Genomic DNA, 26,262 nt, shown 5'->3' with positions numbered 1-26,262 from the left:
TTTACCCAGCTATACTCCAAAATGTAGTGTTTCTTTCTGTGTTTAATAATTGTTAAAAAAGACTGCATGCAGTGACGTCTATAACTTTTGTTGACACATTTCACCACTGCTGGCTTGCTCACAAGTAAGGATGAGCTCCAGCGTGTTCGCATAGTACACATGCAGAGCCCGCCAGGAAGTCTGCACGGCGCTGCGCTAATCACAGCCAGGGAGACATTTCCCAATTTCTGCAGCCGAGCATCGGGAAATGTCTCCCTGGCTGTGATTAGCGCAGCGCCGTGCAGACTTCCTGGCGGGCTCTGCACCTGTACTATGCGAACACGCTGGAGCTCATCCTTACTCACAAGGATAGGTGAATATCTCCCATATCCTTGTCAATGAAGGTTGGTTTTGGGTGGAGTCATCAATGTATGCAGTCTTTTTTCAAATAGACCCCAGATGTTTGAAAAAAAAGAACCTTTTATCTACACATGCTATCAAATAGGGGACTTTGTAGCCCACTTGTGGAAGCAATAAAGTAAAATAAATAATTCTGAGCTCCAAATTTGAGTTGCAAATTCAGAGTTCTGTGTTCCGAATTTTAAATTCTGAGTTCCAAATTCCAAATTATAAGCTTTCAATTCTGGAATTTTGTATTTACCGTAACTCTATTGCTATCGCTGGCATCTATGAGACCCACAATGTCTCCCCTGCCCTTCAGTGCAGCTAATCAAGGAAAGCTTGTGCTTAATTAGCTGCATCTAGCTGAGGAATATCAGCTGTGAATTCAGAAAAGATGTAATGCACATTGCTTCCGGGTTCATTAGTTGTAGAAAGGATCAGGGAATGGATGTTTCCCAATCTGTACATTTAGTTACTGTCACTAACCACGGTCATCACCTTTGGAGCTCTGTAAAAGGGATCTGGTGAGCCACCTAGATCACCGTTACCCTAAATCCCCTCACCAGCTGTAAGCCGTGAGCTTGTTTTAACTCCTTGGAATTTCAAAATTTGAAATTTTAGAACTTGGAATTTGAAATTCAGAATTTGGAATCTGGACAATGGAATTAGGAACTCGCAATTCAGAACTCGAAATGTGGAACTTGGACTTCAGCTTGTGCATCTAGCTGAGAAGTGGCAGCTGTGAATCCAGAAATGACGTAATATACATCACTTTCAGGTTCATTAGTCGTAAGCATAGGTGTGCGCAGCCTATGGCATTAGGGTGTGCACCCCAAAGCTCAAACACATACGTGTGTATGTGTATATATACTGATGGTGTCAGTAGAGCAGTGGATGATGTCAGTAAGGCAGAGATTGGTGTCAGTAGGGCAGTGGATGGTGTCAGTAGTTTTAATTTATTAAAAACGTTTTTTTTTTTTACAATTTTTTTAGGAGCCCTGTTAGGGGGCTTTGGCAAAATATAAGGGGTCTAAATGGGGAATCTGCAGCACATGGAATTATTAGGGTGTGCCCTGGCACATCCTGTGCGCGCACCTATGGTCGTAGGGGTGATTAGGGAACAGATGTACTCTTAGTTACTGTAATTTACTCCGGTCCCGCCTCACCTTTGGAGCCCTGTAAAAGTTATCGAGTGGCTCTAGAGCGACCAGGATCATTGTTACTTTAAAACCCCTTTCTCACTGCGTTTTTCAGGCGCTTTAGCGTTAAAAAAACGCCTGTAAAGCCCCTGAATGAAGCTGCATCTGCAATCCCAATGTGAAAGCCCGAGTGATTTCACACTGAGGCACTGTGCTGGCAGGGTATCAAAAAAAGTCCTGCAAGCAGCTTCTTTGCAGCGCTTTAGGAGCGGTGAATACACGGCTCCTAAAGCCCCCTTCCCATTGAGCTTTTTTTAACGTCAAAGCGCCAGAAAAACGCCCCAGTGTGAAAGGGCTCTGAAAGCACTCAGACTTTCACATTGGGATTGCAGATGAGGCTTCTTTCAGATGCTTTACAGGCTTTTGTTTTTTACGCCAAAGTACCTGAAAAACGCCCCAGTGTGAAAGGGCCCTTAAACCCCTCGCCAGCTATAAGAATCAGTACCAAGCTCACAACTGCAGCAGCAGCAACAGCCGTGAGCTTGTTTCAACCCCTTCAAAAACAGAACTGCAATAGGAGTAGTTGCAGCGTGGCGTGAACATTTTCGTGTGGTTGCGGCAGCGCCCTGTTTACTTGAATGGATCACATTTGGTGGAGTGCCTGCTGAACACGACAGGGGATCATTTTTGCCATGCCTTGCTGTATGGCATGTATGTACAGTAAAACCTTGGTTTGAGAGTAACTTGGTTTGAGAGCGTTTTGCAAGACGAGCTAATTTTTAAATAAATTTTGCCTTGATATACAAGCGATGTCTTGATATAAGAGTAGCGTCATGTCACAACTGAGTAGAAAAGAGAAGAGAGGAGCCTCTAAGTGTAGCAGTATGGTTACATTTAATGAAGATACAACATTTGGCAACTTATTGCTACACTTAGAGGTGCCTCTCTTCTCTTTTATACCCTGTAAAAAAAAATGCTTTGATATACAAGTGCTTTGGATTACAACAATTATTCTGGAAGGAATTATGCTTGCAAACCAAGGTTTTACTGTATCCCCATATGGCTTGGGGGGGCTGTACTGCCTGTTTTTACTCCACACCACCATGGTTGTGGAATCTATGTCCAGTGAACACTGTGTACTGGCTCAGACTCTAACTAGCATACTCCCTGTGTTCAGAGCAATGTGGCGCCATATATTGTCTCCATACCTTGGTGTCCCTTTCCTTAAAGTAAAACTGAAGATCATTTTTTTTTTTTCCATTTTAAATAGAGTATGAGATAGTTTATTTTTTTCCCTGTAACTTTATTTTGCAATTGGTGTTTGGTCGGAGAGATTTCTCCGCACTTCCTATGCTTTGTCCACCATAGGAAGTTAGAGGAAATCCTTGTTAGTCACCAGAACTAGTGTCTCCAATAGAAAACTTTACCTTTATTACTGTTCTGGTGACTGGAGATGATTTTGGGAGTCCTGCAAACTCCTCTATAACCCAGACTCACACTTTTTTGTACTCCAATGAGCGGCGGGTTGGATCATTCCCCACCCTCCAGCTTCCATGAGCTGTCAATCTGGGAATGACCTGGCCCACAGCTCAATGAAGTACAAGAAAGTGGAAGTTTGTGTTAGAAATGGGTTTGAAAGACGCTTGTGTTCATCTCTTTTGGTGACCGCTCAAGTTCTGGGATTTCCTTTGCACACCTCCCAACATTTTAAGATCGGAATGAGGGACATAGCAAACATATGTAGGTATATGACACGCCTCTTGCCACACCCCCTTAAAGGAGACTTAACTGGAAAAAAAAGGTTAATTAAATCCACAAGGGCATTTTTTTACCACTACTATTCTTTCTATATTGGCTTTTAAAATGTATAAATGCAGCAATTTATAAATCAGATGAAAGGTTTAGCATTGAGAAAGATAAAACATGCATTTTATATACATCTATATAGATCTGACCAAAATGACGGACAACTAAGGAGGAACGAGGGACAGAGGGACATTGCTCCAAATCAGGGACAGTCCCTCGAAATCAGGGACAGTTGGGAACTATGTCTTTGTTTTTCATTTTCGGTGATAAAGATCACGGTTCAAATTGGGTGAATCTCCCTAGGACTCTGGAGGCTTGTCCCAGCATCACAGCTTCCCTGGCTTCTCCTCCCAGCCAACCCGTTCTACTTTAGATGATTGACTGGGAGGAGAAGCCGAAAACCGATAGCGAATATTGATTCGCTAGTATCACAAGTGGGAGGGTTTGGGGTGCAGTGCTCTGCACTCGGAGCCCAACCTTTTTCAATCCAATTAGAGCCTCAGGCTTTAATCATGTGCGTGAAAAAAAGATCTAATAACATGCACCATTTAGGGGATATTCACCCTGGATGGATGCAGCCGGTGACGTCGCTGGTGCATGCGCTGTGAAGGTCCGGAATACCATGACGGTACTTGAGCAATTCAGGCCGGAGCCAAGGTTTCCCATGCACATGTGTCACGTCATTACGGCCACTCATACTGCCGGACCCTGCGAACAGGAAGAAAGACCAGGGGAAGATGGAAGCCCTGTCAGCGGTGACAGTGCGCCGCTGGCGGGCTTTGTTCTAAAGGTAAGTATTTCATAATGTTGCCAGTATGTGATGCATGCTAGCACATAATGCAATTGCCTTAGGGCTCTTTCACACGGAGCAGACCGTTTCTGGGTCCGCTCCGTGTGTCTCCGTCGGCTCAGCGGGGATCCCCGCTGAGCTGTCGGCAGATAGGGCGGTCCCCGCACACAGTGCAGAGACTGCCCTGTCTCAGCTCCGCTCTGCCCTATGGGGAACCGGATGCAGACGGACCGTGTGTCCGTCTGCATCAGTTCCGTTCCGCCGGACGGAAGAAAAAAAGTGTTTTCTTCCGTCCGAAAACCGGATCCCGACAGACGCGGACGTTAGCGGATGCTCCATCCGCTAACGGACGCGATCCCATAGGGATGTATTACAAGTCCGTTAACGGACTTGTAATAACGGACAGGCAGAGCGGACGTCTGAAAGGGGCCTTACTCGTGTTTTTTTTTTTTTATCTAAACTGTAGCGGTTTATCGCTTAAAGAACTATCTACATGTTTGTAGCTTAAAGTGGTTCTAAAGGCCAAAGTTCTTCTTTTTTATCTTAATACATTCTGTGTTGCACAAGTGCCTCAGCTGTCCGGGACTCTCCCTCCTGATTGGCTGAGACACACAGTGGGTGCCATTGTCTCCTGCTGCTGTCAATCAAAGCCAGTGAGCCAATATAGAGAGGGAGGGGGCAGGGCTGAGCCATGGCTGTGTGTCTAAATGGACACACAGAGCAGGGGCTCAGGTTTCCCCTCATAGCAAGCTGCTAGCTGTGGGGGCAATCAGTAGGAGGGAGGGGCCAGAAGCGCAGACAAGGGATCTGAAAAAGAGGAGGATCTGGGCTGCTCTGTTCGATGGTTGGTCAGGTAAGTATGACATGTTTGTCATTTTTAAACCAAAAAAAAATAAATAACTGTAGCGCTACCCCCGAAGGAGCCGCTGGTTTGATGATGGGATTGGCATATTGAGTTACCTTGACATGGGCCGCGGGTGCAAATAGAGAACAAAGCAATGAGCGAAGGTCCAGACAGTAAATAAAGTTTTTTTCCAATGCTTTATTTTCTAGGCCAACATCAACATAAATTGGGAAGGACAAGGTTGATGAATAGAGAGAGAGAACCTTGCAGTATCAGGCCTGGATATGAATGGAGCAGTCCTGCTCTATGTAGTACCAATTTGTAACTCGTCGCCACTCCAGCCAGAGTGGGTGAAGTGCCCCCAGACAGACCCCTCTCACAAGCCTGGCAGCCGAGATGTCACTTAGGATTTGCTGGGAGGAACAGGTCTCTCTCACAGACCTGGCTCTAGGGCCTCTGCCACAGGCCAATTACTCTAAGTAAGCTAAGTGGATGGATGGAGCAAATCCTCCCAATGGATATTAGAATAGGTTACCAGATGACAGCAAAGCGTACCTGTCAGCATTCCGGTCACCAGATCCCCGATTGGCTCGTTCAGGCCCTGTTGGACAACATGCCTCCGGGTTCCCCTCAAGCCGACTCCCCAATCGAACGCCACGCAGCCTGGGATCTTCTCAATAGGACCAGGAACCCAGCAAGTCACTGGGGTCCCCCTTTACCTCCGGATGAGGTTCCGTGTAGTCTGCAACTTTGGCCTGGTGGGCCACGCCGGCGGGGTCCATGGATGCGCGCACCCTGAAGGTGGATGCCGCACCTGGAACCAGGACCCCGCAAAGATTTTAGAACATGACACCTGTCACAGATATACTCTCCCCCAGCATGCCCCGCGAGGGAAAAACTCCTCCAATTGGCTGCTGGGGAAAACTTGCTCTGCCAGAACCCCTCTGGTGCCAACTGCTGGCCAGAGATGGTATCAGACTGACCCAGTGGACATTTCTGAAAAGACAGAAAAATTGTAAATGGGATCAAAGTAACTCTCCCATTCCCCACTAACTTTAGCGTAGTGCCCATACTGAAAGTAAGGGGGCACTACATAACACTTTAAATTTTTATACCAATTTGCACTAAATACTGTAATTTTATGAACCTTTTTGAAGTGCCAGCAAAGAAAATTGGCTTTGTCTGTAAATTTCATGATTTGTGTCAGTAAAAAAAATGGCTCTGGGGGCTACTTCACACCACATGCAGTCTCGTGCATTTTTTTCTGCATCAAAAACGCATGGAAAGTAGGTTCTATTGTTTCCAATGCTGTAGTTCACACCAATGCGGCCAGTTCCCGGGCTTTCCGGTTGCAGAAAAAAGGTAGAACATGGTGCATTTTTCCTGCAGTAAAATGCTTAAAAAACGCAATGAAACGCATCAAAAATGCACTGGACCCTCGTATAGTGAAATAAAAAGACAGGAGAAAAGGATTTAAAAAAAGCAGCTGGAATGAATCCGGTACTGCATCAAAAATGCACCGAAACGCATAAAAAATGCGGTAAAAAACACACATGCATCTGGAACTGATCTGGGGTGCGTTTTTGTGGTGTAAACCGGCCCTCAGTAAACTTCATGATTTGTGTCAGGGAAAAAAATTGGTTGCTGTCAGTAAATTCCACTTAGCAGGGTGGAAACTCTGGTTCTCTCATCTCTATCCAAAACAATTGTCATCAATTCTACTTTAAGTTCTAATTCACTTCTCCTGTTATTCCTGATGAGCTCATCTTGCCCAACCTCCCCCTACACACAGCTATTTCCTCCTCGGGAGACTTCCCTACAGAACCCTATGGGAAGCTGCTGTGCAGGCGTGACGGCTCACATGTAAACAAACAAGTATTCCTTCTCCTGTCCCTAAAGCTCTTATATCCGTTGCTTAGCTGTGCACGTCACTTCTCCCTGGGAACTTTTCTCTAGATAGCCTCCGCCTTTCCCTACCAAGTCTCCGCCTTTCCCTACCAAGTCTCCGCCCTTCCCTACCAAGTCTCCGCCCATCCCTATCTAGTCTTCGCTCTTCTCTTTCTAGCCTCCACCCTTCCCTACCAAGTCTCCGCCCTTCCCTATCTAGTCTTCGCTCTTCTCTTTCCAGCCTCCGCCCTTCCCTACCAAGTCTCCGCCCTTCCCTACCAAGTCTCCGCCCTTCTCTGCCTCGCCCTTGCAGATTACTGGTAAGCGGATACAGTACTGTTTTTTCTCCAAAATGGCCCGGCCCCCTTCCCGCGGCTAGCCCCGCCTGTTCGGCCTCTGTTTGGGTGTTGTATGGAACGTTTCCTTGCGTCAGGTGTTTAGAACGGGCCGGACAGGACGGGATGTGACGCGGATGAGCCCGAGCAGTGCTGGGGATGGATTACAGCAGGCGGAGGTTGCTTCTGTCCCGGCGGCAGATATGATGCTCCTTACAAGGAAGCCGGAGGGCCCGATCACAGCAGGTAGGTGGGCCGGCAGTGCCTATGTTTAGGTTGCCAGTGCTGACCTTATATAGATGTGAGATGAGGGAGAATGCGGTTGCCTAGGATCCGGCTGTGTGTGAGTGATCGATGTGCTCATCTCAGTGTTAGAGGAAGGAAGGAAGGAGTGTGCAGTCTCCTGTCATAGGAGGCTCCTCACTCCTACATCATGTAGGTAACCAGTAACGCCTTGATTTCTTCTTGCATTGGTATTAATCCCCTGAATTATTATTGTATAACCACCTTAGATGATCCTATTTTCTGCTTCCCTTAGCAACAGACGTTCCACCATGTAAGGTCGCGCTATTTTTAACCCCCGCCTCATGCAAGACCGTAAAAAAATATCAGAGAAACAAAGAGACACTCCCCTAAGATCATGGCTTGGTCCCCCCTTGCCTAGGCACCGATAAAACGCACAAACGCATTTGTGCGACATTTGCGTAAGTGACAAAATCATGGCGAACCTTGGCACCCCAGATGTTCTGGAGCTACATTTCCCATGATGCTCCCCTACACTGCAGAGTGCATGAGCATCATGGGAAAATGTAGTTCCAAAACATCTGGGGTGCCAAGGTTCGCCATCACTGGTTCCCCCCTTGCCTAGGCACCGATATAACACACAAACACATTTTTTGTGACATTTGTGTAAGTGACATCATCATGGCCTAGGACAGTGATGGTGAAACTCGGCACTCCAGATGTTCTGGAACTACATTTCCCATGATGCTCACCTTCACTGCAGAGTGCATGAGCATCATGGGAAAATGTAGTTCCAAAACATCTGGGGTGCCAAGGTTCGCCATCACTGGTTCCCCCCTTGCCTAGGCACCGATATAACACACAAACACATTTTTTGTGACATTTGTGTAAGTGACATCATCATGGCCTAGGACAGTGATGGTGAAACTCGGCACTCCAGATGTTCTGGAACTACATTTCCCATGATGCTCACCTTCACTGCAGAGTGCATGAGCATCATGGGAAAATGTAGTTCCAAAACATCTGGGGTGCCAAGGTTCGCCATCACTGGCCTAGGCAATGGGACCACAAGCCGTGGTCTTTAATGGTTAAAGAAAGTAGACCGAGGTCGGCATAGAATTAATCCTAATCAATATGGCACCAACATCCTTGAAATTATGAAACAATTTTATACAGGATATGGGACTTAAGTGTCAGTTCACACAACAGCGACTTGGGATCCGCCTTGTCAGACCTTAAGTCGCCCCAAGTCGCTGGACATAAGAAATTCCATTGAAGTGAATGCAGACATCTTAATGTACACTACTGAGGTCGCTCCGACTTCGGAAAAGGTTCCCGTACTACTTCAAGGCGGCTTGTACCCATTGATTTCAATGCATACTTCCCAACATTTAGAAAATACAATGCGGGACATCTTGTTGAGCGGGGAGGGGGAATCAAAGTTGATGAGCGGGGGGGGTCTCCTACCTGCATATTCCTCTGTCCCGACACCCCGCCTGCGCCATTCAACTGTAGCCCGATCCGAATTTCCCGCCGCACTGTGATTGGGCGTATAGCGGTCATGTGCGAAGGCGGGACTTCTAGACGATCAATGACAGGCCAGCCCCACGCCGCACATGACCACCATATGCCCAATCACAGGGAACCGGAAACCAAAAATGGCGGTGAAACGCAAACATGGAGGTGGAACGCAAACATGGAGGCACGGAATGTCTTGCCCTGTTTTGCTGGATCGTAGTCTAGTCCGCGGGACCCCGGGACAGACTTTGAATTGCGGGAGGATCCCACGGAATCCGGGACAGTTGGGAGGTTTTTTATAGCGGGACGCAGTAGCCTAGGCCAGAATGACATCTCTTCTTCCCACTTGATGCCCATGCTGTTCTCAGGAGGTTTGGCTATAACCTACTCCATATAGGCATTGCCGTGTCATCGGGGGAGGTGGTAGGACCTGGAGGTCCTGCAAATAAGATGGCAGTGTGGGGCCTGGCTGTACAGCAGCTTTTGGTGGATGAAGATGCAGAATTGGGTGGGTAAGTGTTATTTCAGCTCACCCCAACACACCTGGTAAGAAGGGGTTAATATTAAAATTAAGAAGTAAGGTTCCTGTTTGAAATAAAATGCTCCCTTTCCCTTTAACCCCCTTCTAACTGATCGCCAAGGTCTCCAAACTATGTTCAGGAACTACAATTCCCATCATGCCTAGTCATGTCTGTGATTGTGAGTTTTACAATGCCTCATGGGATGTGTAGTTCCACAACAGCTGGAGGGCCGTAGTTTGGAGATCCTTGGTTTAGGAATAAATAGGTAGGAGCAGAAATGTGAAGAGGTCCTGTGTGACCCCAAAACATTGCACCTTAAGAAGGGTATACGCACACTTTTTATTTATTTTTTAATTGAAAAGAAAACGGGACAGATCCCCCGCATTGTTGCCAGTTCTATGGATCCAGGGACCTCCGAGACCGTGGGTGACCGCGGGTCGAGGGAGGTCCGCCCGGGTAGGGGGACACCTCGGCCGCGTCCAGGGACCTCCTTCAAGATAATACTATTTGTATTCTGACAGTGGGGACTTCACTCCCACCCCTTACCATCAGAATGCACAGATCATCGCTGCAGGCACAGATCCAATGCTAGCTTCTGTCATGTGACTTAATGACGTTTATTTTGACCATCCATGGTGTTCTGGCATATATGTACGTCGTTCTATAGTGTCACCCATCCCCCCAGATGGCATCTGGTACAGTACCCGCTTACTTTATAGCCTTTTCCAGGAACGTGTTATGGGAATATTGCCCAAAAAATTGCCTATGATTTAGTCACAGGCTGGGGGAGGCAAAATATGCAGGATGCTTTTTTTTTTTTTTTTTATATATAGTATTATTATTAAAATGTATTTACATTTTTTTCTTCTTTAAACATTGTATTGATGTTTTATTTATTTTTTTCTCACCACAACAAAAGGCAGTTTACTTTATTTTGATTTCTTTAACGTGTGCTGGCACATTGGTGCATGTGCCATTTTTCACCCTGTACATATCAATGCTGTGTGTTGATATCGGTCAGATTGTCATTGTGTTGGTCCTGCTGTAGACATTTCATGGGGGACTAGAAAATAGTGTGAGCCATGGACCGGAAAAAATGTAAGGTCTGCGTTAACACTAGCCAAAAATAGGCATTTTAAAGAGTGGTTCAAAACACAATAACAATTTATGTGCCGAAAATATACATTATATTGCACAGGAATGAAAATACTGTATGTGTATGCTTTCCTTACAAATGACATATTACAGATGTCATGGCTGTACCCTTTCTATGGGCTCTTTCACACGGGCGGACCGCATGTCCGCTTTTTCATCCATTCGTGTACGGATGATAAAGGGACATACATTGGTCCCTATGAGATCGCCGCTGTCAGCGTATGAACATCCGCTGACACCCTATCTCGCCCGGTTCCACAATCCTCCGATTCTGCAGACAGATGGAAAACCCTAGTTTTCCATCCGTCTGCGGATCGGGTGAACACAGACAGAAGGTCCGTGTTCATCCGAACCCCCACCCCCCCCAATAGAGGAAAGCGCAGAAAAGACAGTGTGCAGGGACCACCCTGTCATCCGCCGGCTCAGCGGGATCAGCGGAGCGATCCCCCGCTGAGCAAGCGGAGGTTCACGGAGCGGATCATCACTGATCCGCCCCGTGTGAAAGAGCCCTATGGCTACTTTCACCCTGAGGCGCTTTACAGGCGCAATAGCGCTAAAAATAGCGCCTGCAAAGCGCCTGTAAATTGCCTCTCCTATCACTCCAGTGTGAAAGCCCGAGTGCTTTCTCACCTGAGCAGTGCGCTGGCAGGACGCTAAAAAAAAAAAGTCCTGCAAGCAGCATCCTTGAGGTGCTGTGGGAGTGAGCGATGTATACACTGCTTCTAAAGCGCCCCTGCCCATTGAAATCAATGGGCAGCGCCAGCAAAGCGATACTGCGGCAGCGTTTTGCCGGTGCTTTTTTTTTTTTTTTACCGTTTTTTGGCCTCTAGCGGGGGTTAAAAGTGGCCCGCTAGTGGCCGAAAAATGCTGCTAAAGTGACGGTAAAGCGCCGCTAAAAATAACAGCGCTTTACCACTGACGCCTCAGTGTGAAAGTGCCCTTAGATCGACCTTGACAAATGTGAGTTTTCTAGCATAGTTACATTAATATACCTCTAGCCTATATAAGTGATATTCCTGGCTGACCCCTGTGGAAGATAGAAATCACTGTAGTAGTCCTCATTACTAAAGTGATCGCTGCTTCTTACACGTCCCTTGCCGATTGGCTATACCATTTCATAGTGAACACAGGAGGCCAGCTTGGCATAGGGGTCCATCATTGAATGTCTTGCAATTTTCTTGAAGTACGGCCAAAGCTCGTTTGACTTTACTTCTGTGGATCACAGGAGTGAAGTTCATTCTGCACTCCTGTGACCTGTTTTCAGCAGACAGACTGAAGCCCGCTGTCGGCTAACATCAGAGCAGGTGCAGGCCCGGGGCAAGATCGCGACAATGATGTCAGGATTTGTGCACACGCATGAACCGCCACCCAGCTCAGCCCCTCAGCGAGCCTGAGCCGGCCGATCCCACCCCCTTCACAGCCCAATGAGCGCGGGGGGCGGGGTAGAGCAGAGAGCTGGTGACTGACAGTGCTCGGGGAGCCCCGAGAACCGAGCGATCAGCTGTGTTTGATTGTTGGGTTCTCGTTGTTAGTCATACTTTTCTTTTAATGAATGCAAGGTGCTCTTTGATTGGGCAAGGTGAAGATTGTGACGTTACCTCCCTGCCTTTCTCATCCAATCAGAGGATGCTTTAAATGCAGTACGGAGTGTTCCCTGAATGGGGCCCCAGCTGGACCAATATAACTATGCAAAAAATAAATGCCATACCAAAATGTTAGCTTTAAAAAAGCTTAAGGAATTAACTTGATTTTGACATTGGCCTCTCCTCAAACTATAGAAGAATACCCCCTGTTCATAATGCAAACAGAAATCTTCTTGTGGCATTTAATTCAGTTCAGTTTCAGTACAGCAACAGAGGAAAAAGGAGATCCAAGACTCTGTATCCGTACGCTGCACATGCAGCACACAGGGGTAGGCACATCTCCGATAAGAGGACCGATTACTCCTTGGGGATACAGTGAGGGAAAAAAGCGTTTGATTCCCTGCTGATTTTAGAATGATCCGTCTATAATTTTAATGGTAGCTTTTATTTTAACAATGAGACAGAATAACAGCAAAAATATCCAGAAAAAGGCATTTCAAAAAAGTTATAATTTGATTTGCATTTTAATGAGTGAAATAAATATTTGATCCCCTATCAATCAGCAAGATTTCTGTCTCCAAGGTGTCTTCTATACAGGTAACGCGCTGAGATTAGGAGCACTTAAAGGGAGTGCTCCTAATCTCAGCTTCTTACCTGTATAAAAGACACGTGTCCACAGAAGCAATCAATCAGATTCCAATCTCTCCACCATGGCCAAGACCAAAGAGTTGACCAAGGATGTCGGGAACAAGATTGTGGACCTGCACAAGGCTGGAATGGGCTACAAGACCATCGCCGAGCAGCTTGGTGAGAGGGTGACAACAGTTGATGCGATTTATTTGCAAATGGAAGAAACACAAAATAACTGTCACTCTCCCTCGGTCTGGGGCTCTGTGGAAGATCTCACCTTGTGGAGTTTCGTTGATCATGAGAACAGTGAGGAATTGGCCCAGAACTACACGGGAGCATATTGTCAATGATCTCCAGGCAGTTGGGACCATAGTCGCCAAGAAAACAATTGGTAACACATTACGCCATGAAGGACTGAAATCCTGCAGCTCCTGCAAGGCCCCCCTGCTCAAGAAAGCACATGTACAGGCCCCTCTGAAGTTTGCTAATAAACATCTGAATGATTCAGAGGAGAACTGGGTGAAAGTTTTGTGGTCAGATGAGACCAAAATCAAGCTCTTTGGCATCAACTCAACTTGCTGTGTTTGGAGGAGGAGGAATGCTGCCTATGACCCCAAGAACACCATCCCCACCGTCTGGGTGGAAACATTAATTATGCTTCGGGGGTGTTTTTCTGCTAAGGGGACAGGATAACTTCACTGCATCAAAGGGACGATGGATGGGGCCATGTACCTTCAAATCTTGGATGAGACCCTCCTTCCCTCAGCTACAAACGTAAGGGAGTTACAAACGTCAGCCTCGAAACCTTAATGATTTGGAGAGGATCGGCAAAGAGGAGTGGGACAAAATCCCTCCTGAGATATGTGCAAATCTGGTAGCCAACTACAAGAAACCTCTGATTGCCAGCAAGGGTTTTGCCACCAAGTACCTAGTCATGTTTTGAGAAGGGGTCAAATACTTATTTCATTTATTAAAATGCAAATCAATTTATCCCCTTTTTTTTATTTTTATGCATTTTTCTGGATTGTTACCTTATTCTGTCTCACTGTTAAAATAAACCTACCATTTAAAATTATAGACTGATCATTTCTTTGTCAGTGGGCAAATGTACAAAATCGGCAGGGGATCAAATACTTTTTCCCCCCCTCCCTGTACTTGTCAACCCTCTTGTTACATTAAAAAGAAAAAACCCAATCTAAAAAGTAAGTAATGTGTGATGAAATAATACTAGTCCGTTCACACACAACACACCTGGAGGAACATAACATATGCAAAGGCATAATTAGCATTGACAGATGGACTTGTCCCCATTGCAGTACACAGAATAGCTATCCCTTGTACATAAAGGGCCTGTTTTGTTGCTAGGTGGTGTTTTTAGGTATGTGTTTGAGAGAGGACTGAGACCCAAACAACAATAACCACTTTGTTATAAAACACCAATCTTGTTGAGCAGCTTAACGTGAGGTGATATTCGTAATTCCAGATATTCTGCTCCAACTCATTTCGCAGAATATAACTGCTTCCTCTGGGAACGTGTGTGTGTGTGTGTGTGTGTGTGTGTGTGTGTATATATATATATATAGCGCCAGCTTTAGACTAATGCTTGGTACACAGGGGCCGAATATGAATATCAGTCTGCATCGGCTGGTTCAACAGATTCCAGCGTTCGCCCCATATGTACAGCAGAAGCCGGCCGAACAGGCATGCCAGAAAAACATTTGCTGATCGGCATCTGATCAGCGCTTGTAGCCAATGGCTTTAATAAAATTGCATCGTTTGTACAGCAACCTCCTTCTGAGCTCTTCTTCCTTCTTCTTGTTTTATTTATTTTAAAAAAAATATATTATATTATATTTTTTTTTTCAGTCTGCTCAGCTGAATGAAAAAAACTCCATAGTGTGTACCAGGCCTACCCTTTTTTAAAAGATGAGGAATGATTATGGATCTAGTGCAGGGATATGCAATTAGCGGACCTCCAGATGTTGCAAAACTACAAATCCCATCATGCCTCTGCCTCTGGGTGTCATGCTCGTGGCTGTCAGAGCCTTGCTATGCCTCATGGGATTTGTAGTTCTGCATCAGCTGGAGGTCCGCTAATTGCATATCCCCGATCTAGTGGGTGGTGTTTTAGCTGTTTGCTCTTTGTGAACTTTAGCTGTTGCTGCATCCAAAATTACCCGCTGTGTTGGATAGAATGTTACCCATTCTGCTTCCTCCATCCCTACGTCACTACTATGTCATGTAGTGGTAGAAGGATCAGCAGGAAGACCCACAGGTGGGACATTTCATCCAAATCACCCTGAAGTGTTGTATGGCGTCAGCTGCTGTAGCTAATGAACGAATATTTTTCCCCCCTCTCCTCCCTTCTTTTTCCTCCCCTCTCCTCCCTTCTTTTTTCCCCCTACCTTCCCCTCCCTTCTTTTTTCCCCCTACCTTCCCTTCCCTTCTTTTTCCCCCTACCTTCCCTTATTTTTTTCCCCCTACCCTTCCTCCCCCCTCCCTTCCCTTCTCCCCCCCCTCCCTTCTCCCCCCTACCTTCCCTTCTTTTTTTTTTCCCCCCCCCTACCTTCCCTTCTTTTTTTCCCCCCCCCCCCTACCTTCCCTTCTTTTTCCCCCCCCCCCCCCCCTACCTTCCCTTCTTTTTTTTTTTTTTCCCCCCTACCTTCCCTTCTCTTCTCCTTCCCCCTCCCTTCCCTCCCTCTTTCCCCCCCCCCCTTCCCCCCCCCCCCCTTCCCTTCCCCCCCCCCTCCCTTCCCTTCTCTTTTCCCCCCTTCCCTTCTCTTTTCCCCCCTTCCCTTCTCTTTTTCCCCCCTCCCTTCTCTCTTTTTCCCCCCTCCCTTCTCTCTTTTTCCCCCCTCCCTTCTCTCTTTTTCCCCCCTCCCTTCTCTCTTTTTTTTTTTCCCCCCTCCCTTCTCTCTTTTTTTTCCCCCCTCCCTTCTCTCTTTTTTTTCCCCCCCCCCCTCTCTCTTTTTTTTCCCCCCCCCCCCCTCTTCTTCCCTCCCCCCCCCCCCCTTCCCTCCTCCCCCCCCCCCCTCCCTTCCCTTCTCCCCCCCCCCTCCCTTCCCTTCTCTTCCCCCCCCCTCCCTTCCCTTCTCTCCCCCCCCCCCCCCCCCCTGTCCTTCTCTTTTCCCCCCCCCGCCCTTTCCTTCTCTTTTCCCCCCCCCGCCCTTTCCTTCTCTTTTCCCCCCCCCCTCCCTTTCCTTCTCTTTTTCCCCCCCCTCCCTTTCCTTCTCTTTTTCCCCCCCCCTCCCTTTCCTTCTCTTTCCCCCCCCCCTCCCTTTCCTTCTCTTTTCCCCCCCTCCCTTTCCTTCTCTGTTCCCCCCCCTCCCTTTCCTTCTCTTTTTTTTCCCCCTTTCCTTCTCTTTTCCCCCCCTCCCTTCTTTCCCCCCCCTCCCCCTCCCTTCTTCCCCCCCCTCCCCCTCCCTTCCCTTCTTTTTTTTTTTTTTTTCCCCCTTCCCTTCTTTTTTCCCCCCCCCCTCCCTTTTCTTCTCTTTTTTCCCCCCCTCCCTTTCCTTCTTTCCCCCCCCCCTCCCTTCTTTTTCTAATGTTGTGTTAAATCTATCTCCATCTCTGTTAAGGGTTCCAAAGCCCCAGGCTCATTCTCTACCCTCGTTGTCGGTAGTTGAGGCGGACCCTGATATGCTTGCTGTAGAAGGAGGTAGACATGGAGAGGAATAAAGAGGAACTGTAAGCGTTGGTAATGGAGGCCATGGAAACATTTTCAATGCACTTCATGTTATGGTTTCAGGCAGTATGCTTCCCAATGTTGATATGCTTGGTTTGCTGTGTGCTAGAGCCTCTGTATTGTCACACTTGGTTTTCCTGTCTCTCCATGTCCTTTGGGTAAAGAGACCTGCTAAGTCTACAAAACCATTCCCCGTTCATGACTAAATAGAATGGGCAATCTATGACAATAAGGTCAATCCAGCAAATACTTCTACCCCTCCAAGAATCCTTGCCGATCTCTATTCAGAGGAAAATAAATCAAAGTAGGTTGTAGACCCAATCATTTCAGCCTTAAACATCTTCCTGTACCTATTGAAGATTTTATTTCAGGCAAAGATTCTGCTGACAAAGTTTTAGAAGCTTTAAAGGCTCTTTTTATTGTCACAGGCCCAGCTCTACAACCATCAATTACTGCCATTTCTGTTTGTCAAACCACAGCCAATTGGGCTAGAGCACTAGAGCTGTATACAAGGTGCCTCCTATGTGTTCTTGTATAGCTTATTACAAATCTGAGTCACAAAGTAAGGTGGTTTTATAGGCGGGACACCTAGGGGACATGTCCTCAAAAGCTTTGCTGGTGTCCAATGGCCTGAGGATGTATTCGCGGTATGTGTGGTGACAGATGGTTTTCTGCTTAGTTAAACAATTGTTTCCTGTGTGTCCCATTCACACTGCAACTCGGCTTAGGGCTCCAGTAAAATGCAGACATGCTGCATATTATCGTAACTAGGGTTTCACCGATACCACTTTTTTTTTTTTTTTTTTTTTTTTTTTTTTTTACAGGTACCGATACTTCTTTTCTCCTTTTTTATATATATATATATATATATATATATATATATACCGTTACTTGTGCAAATGCTTGGTATCGGCACTGATGCTGGTATCGGTGCAACCCTAATTGAAGTGTACTGTGCTGAATCGCATTGCAATGTACAGCAGCTCACCGCATCACGCTTCAGTACATTGCCATGAATGTAGTGTACATTTTGAACATTTACATTGCCCTCAATGTAGTGTACACTTCAAATGAACAAAAAAAAAGGGTGTGATGCTTGCACTAAATCTCACACCACGCTGCCCCCTACCTCCGTCGCCAATGGAGAACTGCCAGGGCAGTGAATCGCTCACTTGGTCTAACGTCTGCTGCAGACAGCAACAGAGTCGCTTGAAAGTCTAAATTCACATTTATGGCGTCCACAAACCATGATGCATGCTTTGGAAGATGTGAAGCGTGGTAGAAGAAGATCTGCACAAATACTCGGCATCAGGAGGAGGTTGTCACTCAAGATAAGAGCACTAAAAGTACACTTATCCTTTAGCTACTAGCAAAGCGATTAATAAGTGACCGCACAATATGTCCGTAAGCTACATGTGCAGCAAGATCAGGTTGGAAGGTAATCCCTGCATAGTAGGCTGTAGAAATGTTTGTTTTATTTGCGGTTTATTTTTGATACTGTGTACATAGTCTAATATTATGTCTTTCTTTACCAGTTGATTTGTTCAATTATGAATTTGACTAGAATTGTCTAAGTGTATTCTGATTATAGGAAGTACTATATAAAAAGCACAAACTTCTTTGGCAGATCTACTTATTGTTAAGCTTCTTATGATTATATCGTTTTTTTTTTTGTATTGATGGCACAGATGTAACTAGCAGCTGCTACTTTTAGCAATCCTTTATTTTTGGTACCGTATTTTCCGGCGTATAAGATGACTCGGCGTATAAGACGACCCCCTAATTTTCCAGGAAAAATGTTGGTTTTGGGATATACTCACTGTATAAGACTACCCCCTTCTTACTGTCTTTCTGGAAGCTGAGGGGGAGCCAGAACCGCTGACAGAAACAGGCTTTTTCAAATCTCACTGTGCCATCACTTGCCCCTCACTGTGCCATCACTTGCCCCTCACTGTGCCATCACTTGCCCCTCACTGTGCCATCACTTGCCCCTCACTGTGCCATCACTTGCCCCTCACTGTGCCTGACCTTGCCCCCCAGTGCAATCACTGCAAACACTCACTTTTTTGCAGGCGGTGACAGTCTTCGTGCTGCGAGCGTCAATGATTTGAAAGCCGCGCCTTCTCCTCAGACTGTTCTGTGATAGGCGAAACACAAATGTTCCCAGCAGCGCCTCTGTTCTGTGTTCCGCCTATCACGGACGTCTTCTCATCTCGTCCGAGGATGAGAAGGCGTCTGTGATAGGAGGAACACAGAACAGAGGCGCTGCTGGGAAAATTTGTGTTCCGCCTATCACAGAACACTCTGAGGAGAAGGAGCGTCTTTTAACCAGTTCCCGGCCCCCGCATGTACATATACGTCCACAATATGGCACGTACAGGCACATGGGCGTACACGTACGTCCTCGCCTATTAGCGGGTGGGGGGTCCGATCGGGCCCCCCCCGCTACATGCGGAGGTCGGGTCCGCTCGGGGAGCGATCCGGGACCACGGCGCGGCTATTTGTTTATAGCCGCTCCGTCGCGATCGCTCCCCGGAGCTGAAGAACGGGGAGAGCCGTGTGTAAACACGGCTTCCCCGTCCTTCACTATGGCGGCGCATCGATCGCGTCATTCCCTTTATAGGGAAGACACGATCGATGATGTCATTCCTACAGCCACACCCCCAAACAGTTGTAAACACACACTAGGTGCACCCTAACTCCTACAGCGCCACCTGTGGTTAACTCCCAAACTGCAACTGTCATTTTCACAATAAAGAATGCAATTTAAATGCATTTTTTGCTGTGAAAATGACAATGGTCCCAAAAATGTGTCAAAATTGTCCGAAGTGTCCGCCATAATGTCGCAGTCACGAAAAAAATCGCTGATCGCCGCCATTAGTAGTAAAAAAAAAAAAATTAATAAAAATGCAATAAAACTATCCCCTATTTTGTAAACACTATAAATTTTGCGCAAACCAATCGATAAACGCTTATTGCGATTTTTTTTTTTTACTAAAAATAGGTAGAAGAATACGTATCGGCCTAAACTGAGGAAAAAAAATGTTTTTATATATGTTTTTGGGGGATATTTATTACAGCAAAAAGTAAAAAATATTGAATTTTTTTCAAAATTGTCGCTCTATTTTTGTTTATAGCGCAAAAACTAAAAACCGCAGATGTGATCAAATACCACCAAAAGAAAGCTCTATTTGTGGGGGGGAAAAGGACGCCAATTTTGTTTGGGAGCCACGTCGCACGACCGCGCAATTGTCTGTTAAAGCGACGCAGTCCCGAACTGTAAAAACACCTTGGGTCTTTAGGCTGCATATTGGTCCGGGGCTTAACTGGTTAAATCATTGACGCTCGCAGCACGGAGACCGGACCCGGCGTATAAGACGACCCCCGACTTTGGATGCATGTTTTTGCATCCAGAAAGTCGTCTTATACGCCGGAAAATACGGTACATTTCTAAAATTATCAAACATGTCATGTTTTTTCCCCAGACATCCTGGTCTTTATGAAAGCTTTAGGCCTCATGCACACTGGATGTCGGTAGATTCAGCTGTAGAATGCTGTGGTAAAAAAGCTGCTTTTTCAGTGTTTTTTTACAGCTGAAAAACTCTTCTTCAAACCCACTAGATCTGGGGGGAGAAAACGCCCCAGACAAATAATGCTGATAAAAGCCCTGTGTGCATGAACACGGGACACTGGCTGTAGAAAAAAGAACATCTAAAGCCAAAAACAGCAGCTGTAAAAAAGAGGAACTGTAGTCTGCTCACATAATTTGTAATAAAAACATTTGCCATTTTGAAGCTTCCCTCCAACCACCTTGCATATAATTTTATATATACTGAGATTCTGTACTTGCAAAATATACTGCCAAAATCTCCTTCCACTGAGTCTGGCTGCATCCATTTTAACTGTGGGCAGCTGAAGCTGTTGCCTGTTCGCTTCCTGGATTTACACAGACACACACCTCCCAGCTCGGCAGCTTTCATTGGCCCTCTTATGACTCACCCCCCTCCCTTCCTGGCAAACTCTCACAAGAGTGAGAGAGAGAGCCTAGGCTAATGACCAGGCAAGAAACAGGAATTGGGCTGTATAAGGTATTTACTGGCAGAAATAAAAAATGTTTCACTATCCAAAGATAAAACAAGGGCAAAAGTTTAAAAATATACAATTTTGATATCTGTTTAAAAAGGGCAAAGAAATACCTGTTGGTATTGTCAGAAATCCAGCAAGCATCTTGCTTGTGCTGCACGAAAATGCTTAAAGTGGAAGTAAACTTTCATCATTGAATTTTACCTATAGGTAAACCTATAATAAGGCTTACATATAGGTAGTGTGAATATCTCACAAACGTGCACCGTTCAGGAGGTATTTACCATACATGCAGCCAGCAAGATCACTGGCACATGCACTATGAAGGAACAGCCTCCTGTTTCTTCAGAGCCCCGTGCCGTGCATGCGCGGGAGGTGATGTCATCGTGGCTCTGGCCAATAACCGAGCTGGAGTCCGCAAACCCGGAAGCAAGACGGCTGAGGACGGAAGCTGTCTCCAGCGATTGCATCGCTGGAAGGCTTTGTTTTCAGGTAAATTTCACATACTATGCTAGGCTAGGCACATAATGCATTTGCCTTGCAGGTAAAGGGGGGGGGGAAACCCAAGCAGCAGTTAAGTACCTTTTTAAAGTATTATTAAACCCTCAGCATTTTGTTAGCATAATACATTGAGCACAATAATGAAAACATTCACCAGAAAATGTTGTTACCTCAGCATTTGCAGTTCACCACTTTTAATGTTGCTGGTGCTTGCTATCTCAGTGCTACTTCCCTGAACTTCTGGTCCTCATAGGAAAGAGATAACAGTGGACAGTACAGTCTGCAGTCAGTCTGCTAGCTTGGAGAATGAAGGCTACATAGCGGTGTTCTTCTCTTGATGCATATATTATTGATAGACCCAACTACAGTCTCTGCATGCTGGGATGGCTCCATAGGATGCTGTAGGGGAAATAAACCACCCTGAAACAGGAAACCATATACATGGCAACTGCTTACCACCCGAGGGAAATGTATAAACTGCCCGTTGGCAGCTAGTTAATACCAGAATTGTGGCTTCGGCTGCAACCATGATCTTGGTCCTGTGTTTTTCAGCCAGCAATCGGCTGTTATGTAAAAAACATCTGGCTGGTTTACAGCTGATCACTTTTACAGTGCTACAACGGACCCGTTCCTTCAGGTAACTTGGGATCACGTTAAACAGTCAGGACAGCTTCCTGCAGAGGAGATGGAGGAACATCTGTTCCACCATCTCCTCTGTGACAAATAAAGCTGGGTGCAGCTGACCAAACACAATGTGTGTTTGATTAGCTGCTTTGAAGGACAGGGGAGACATGAGGGATCTATTGGCTTTGGGCAAGTGACCGCTACTCTTTATCTAACACAAAGTTTCTTGTTTGTCCCCTTGTGATGGCAATAAATTTAAACAATATTCTTTTTAAACTTTAACAAAAAAAGGTATGACAGCAGGCAGTATGTGTGGGAGAGGCGTGCACAAGGTATGACAGCAGGCAGTATGTGTGGGAGAGGCGTGCACAAGGTATGACAGCAGGCAGTATGTGTGGGAGAGGCGTGCACAAGGTATGACAGTGACCTATAAATGTGAAAGACTGGTGCACAAGGTATGACAGCAGGCAGTATATGCGGGAAAGGGGTGCACAAGGTATGACAGCAGGCAGTATATGCAGGAACGGGGTGCACAAGGTATGATAACAGGCAGTATATGCGGGAACGGGGTGCACAAGGTATGACAGCAGGCAGTATATGCAGGAACGGGGTGCACAAGGTATGACAACAGGCAGTATATGCGGGAACGGGGTGCACAAGGTATGACAGCAGGCAGTATATGCAGGAACGGGGTGCACAAGGTATGACAGCAGGCAGTATATGCTGGAAAGGGGTGCTCAAGGTATGACAGTGGGCAGGAGATGAGTGCGCAAGGTATGACAGCAGGCAGTATGTGTGGGAGAGGCGTGCACAAGGTATGACAGTGACCTATAAATATGGAAGACTGGTGCACAAGGTATGACAGCAGGCAGTATATGCGGGAAAGGGGTGCACAAGGTATGACAGCGGGCAGTATGGACAGGAGAGGGGTGCACAAGGTATGACAGTGGGCAGCATGTGTGGGAGAGGAGTGCACAAGGTATGACAGTGACCTATAAATATGGAAGACTGGTGCACAAGGTATGACAGTGGGCAGTATTCTAGTGAGGAGTGTGGAGGGGTATGAGAGTGAACAGTATATACAGTACAGAAGAGGTGTAAGGAGGGTATAACCGTAAGCAATATGTGCAGAAGAAGAGTTTGAAGGGTATGATTGTCGCAGGGTGGATTTGATTTAAATCGCTAGTAAAAAGGCTTGATTTAAATCATAATTTTTAAAGAGCAACTGTTATCTGACCCGCTATTGACTCACCGACCAGTCCCATTCACTTTAATGGGATGGCTGATGATGCGGCAGCAGGTGAGTGGATACCCGCTGCCATGATGGATCTGAAATGACTGGTCCTCTTGTAAGGACTTATTCTTGCTGGTAGAATCTTTAATATTTGCAAACAAAATGAAGGTTTCCTATTTAGAAGAATAATCGGTCAGGTTAGTAAAACGGCGACATCGGAACCGATTCATTCATACATTTTGAAGTATGAAATTGTGTGAATGCATTAATGCAGTGCATGTTCTCTCAGCTTGCAGTGCTTTGGTTTTATTGAATGAGTTTACCAAAGATGTATTCCAGAATATACAGCCTCATGCAGCATAACTAAGCTCCATTTCATGATGAATAAACAACGTTATTAAAGCGGATGTGCCACGGGAAAATAATATTAAAAGCCAGCAGCTACAAATACTGCAGCTGCTGACTTTTAATATTAGGACACTTACCTGTCCTGGAGTCCAGCGCCGATCGCAGCAGAGCACGAGCGATCGCTCATCTCTCTGCTGCTCCCCCCGCCATCCACGCTCAGGGAACCAGGAAGTGAAGCGCTGCGGCTTCACTGCCCGGTTCCCTACGGCGCATGCGCGAGTCGCGCCGCGCCAGCCGATTGGCTCCCGCTGTGTGCTGGGAGCCTAGTGTTCCCAGCACACAACGGGCGACAGACGGGATGTGACGGAATGCCCGTCTTTTGCCCGTAGCGTCTGGCCGGAAGTGGGTGCAAATACCTGTCTTTAGACAGGTATCTGCACCCCCCTCCCCCTGAAAGGTGTCAAATGTGACACCGGAGGGGGGAGGGTTCCGATCAGCCGGACTCCACTTTAGGGTGGAGAACCGCTTTAATGTAGCCTAAATGGAAAGCTATCTTTAGATAGATTTTTTACTCCAAAATGCATTTTTATTATTCATTTTTTTTTTTTCTTCATAAACACATACCACATACACTGCATATATAATTTCAGGAAAATATGCTTATAAAATAGTTTACCATTTGCCAATAAAAAAAAAATGTTCCCGGATTTCATTTTAAAAATCTGGTCACCTTATGTTAGTGGGGCTCTAGGTTAGAAAGCCAGTGAGGGATGTATGTGAGTGGTAGGCTTGTGTTGGGGGAGCTGGGATGGGCCTCACAGATGGAGGGTGGAACTGGGAAGGGATGACTGTCACTTTATACTTGTACCAATCTTGCCTATGTCTATACAGTCATTGTTCAATCTTTTTATAGAAAAACAGGCAAAGTGTGGCAATGAGTACAAAGGAAATGGGTCCAGTGGGAGGGAAAGCTCTTAAGCGGCCTATTACTCCCTCAGGGATGGGGCAGGCACATTACAGGATGAGGGCAGTCACGCACATTGGGTTATACTGTTGTCTTCAGGAGATTGGACATTGCCAAAACATAGCTGTAATGGCCTCCTACTCCCAGCATGCCTAGGGTTTTTTTTTAGTAGGTTTCTTCAGCTGCTACAAAGCCAGAAAGAGCTCATATTGCAACTCTCATGATTGGCTGATCCTCGGCTCTGCCACGGAAAGCCATACCCGGACATACCCTGATCTGTGCCAAAACAAGATTGTGTCAGGCTGAGCGCTGCTTATCCATTCACAGGAAGCCTTGTATTTTATCAGTATATATGGCTTTCTCTGAATGGCTGAGAGTGCGACATGTGCTTGATGTGAAGAAGCCGGCAGAAGACATTACGATCTCCTCCACCCTAGCCATTTAGAGGCACTTTTGTGTCCATTGATAAAATGAGCAACTCGATTTTAGTTCTGGCAACAGACAAGAAGGCCCGTACTGCTGCTGGAACCCAGTACATTTTAAAGTAACATCTTGACAACTGACTTTTTGACATAGTATGTGCAGATGCATGCAAATTCCAGTTCTGTTATTAGATTTGTATTATAAGATTGGTTTTAGGGTTTGTGAGACTATGAACTTGATGGCAGTGTCTTGTGCTCATGGTGTTTCAGAAGATCGGGGGGAGGGGGGGGGGTTACATAGTTCAAAATCTGTAAAGGAGATAACTGTATGGTTTTGTTTCTTGCAGTACGATATGGAGATGGATTGTATGATTCCTATATGAGGGTCGACCATGAGCTAGCACAGGATGCTGCAGCAGGAAAAGAGAGTCCCTCCACTTTACCTTCTATTGGTGGACTTGTTGTAAGTAGCATGTCACTCTTCCACTATTCTTTTATCCTTACTGTCCTGTCATCATGATCTGATTTGTTTATATTGTTGCTTAAAGGCTAAGTTCACCTGAACTTGTTACACCTGTATTTAGGGTGTTACATTTAACATGATCAGCACCCCCTCCCCCCCCCCCCCCCTTTCCCTACAACAGTGGGTGGAAATTCTTCTCCCCACTGTTAGATTTTGAATCTGTGCAACTCTGCGGGTCTCCAAGATCTGTGAATGAATAAACTACAAGTACTAAACTGTGAGCGCACTAATCCGCACCCTGGTAGTTCACTCTCACACTGCAGCGCAGTAACTGTCCGTTTTGAAGTTTGTGTGTGCAGGAACCTGACATTGCACCCATAATTTAATGCTTTGCAGTAGGGTTGTCCCGATACCGATACTAGTATCGGGACCGATGGCAAGCATTTCCCCAAGTACTTGTACTCTGGGAAAATGCTCCGATACTTTACCGATACCTGACTTTCCCTGTATCCTCCTCCAGTTCCCCCATCTGTTCTGCTCTCTCCCTCCATGCTCCTGTGTCCCCCCCTCCGTGCCGCTGCTCTTCCCCCTCCGTGCCCTGTGTCCATTCTCCGTGCCGCTGCTCTCCCCCCTTCGTGCCCTGTGTCCATTCTCTGTGCCGCTTCTCTCCCCCCTCCGTGCCCTGTGTCCATTCTCTGTGCCGCTGCTCTCCCCCCTCCGTGCCCTGTGTCCATTCTCCGTGGCGCTGCTCTCCCTCCTCCGTGCCCTGTGTCCATTCTCTGTGCCGCTGCTCTCCCCCCTCCGTACCCTGTGTCCATTCTCCATGCTGCTGCTCTCCCCCTCTGTCAGGATGGAGAGCAGAGGTAGAAGCCGCTAAATCTGGCTCCTACCTTATCCGAATGAACAGAGTTAGTGATCACTGACTCTGTTCATTCATATAACTGAGCATTGTAAACTTTGTTTACGATGCTTCAGTTTATGAATGGAGAGGAGCTTCTGTCTCCTGTCCATTCATTTCCAGTGCAGCTGAGAAAGGGACTGGGGAATCTGTGTCCTTGGTCCCTTTCTCTGTCTCAAAGGGGAGATGTCAGAGGTCTATTAAGACA

The 26,262-nt window shown here is 46.4% G+C and overlaps 1 protein-coding gene across 1 annotated transcript in view; it reads left to right on the top strand.

Moving 5' to 3' along the window:
* Positions 1–7,192: 7,192 nt before the first annotated feature.
* The window catches only part of DYRK3 (dual specificity tyrosine phosphorylation regulated kinase 3), a 30,424-nt gene continuing 11,354 nt past the window's right edge, over positions 7,193–26,262 (top strand). The window contains exons 1-2 of the mRNA XM_040337526.1: positions 7,193–7,428; positions 25,041–25,156. Coding sequence (XP_040193460.1) covers positions 7,320–7,428; positions 25,041–25,156 — 225 coding nt within the window. The 5' untranslated portion in view covers positions 7,193–7,319. The remainder of the gene's footprint in view (positions 7,429–25,040; positions 25,157–26,262) is intronic.

The sequence above is a fragment of the Rana temporaria genome, chromosome 2 (assembly GCF_905171775.1).
Source record: "Rana temporaria chromosome 2, aRanTem1.1, whole genome shotgun sequence".
Taxonomy (NCBI): domain Eukaryota; kingdom Metazoa; phylum Chordata; class Amphibia; order Anura; family Ranidae; genus Rana; species Rana temporaria.
The sequence above is the reverse complement of the archived record's forward strand: the minus strand, read 5'-3'. Positions and strand labels throughout refer to the sequence as shown.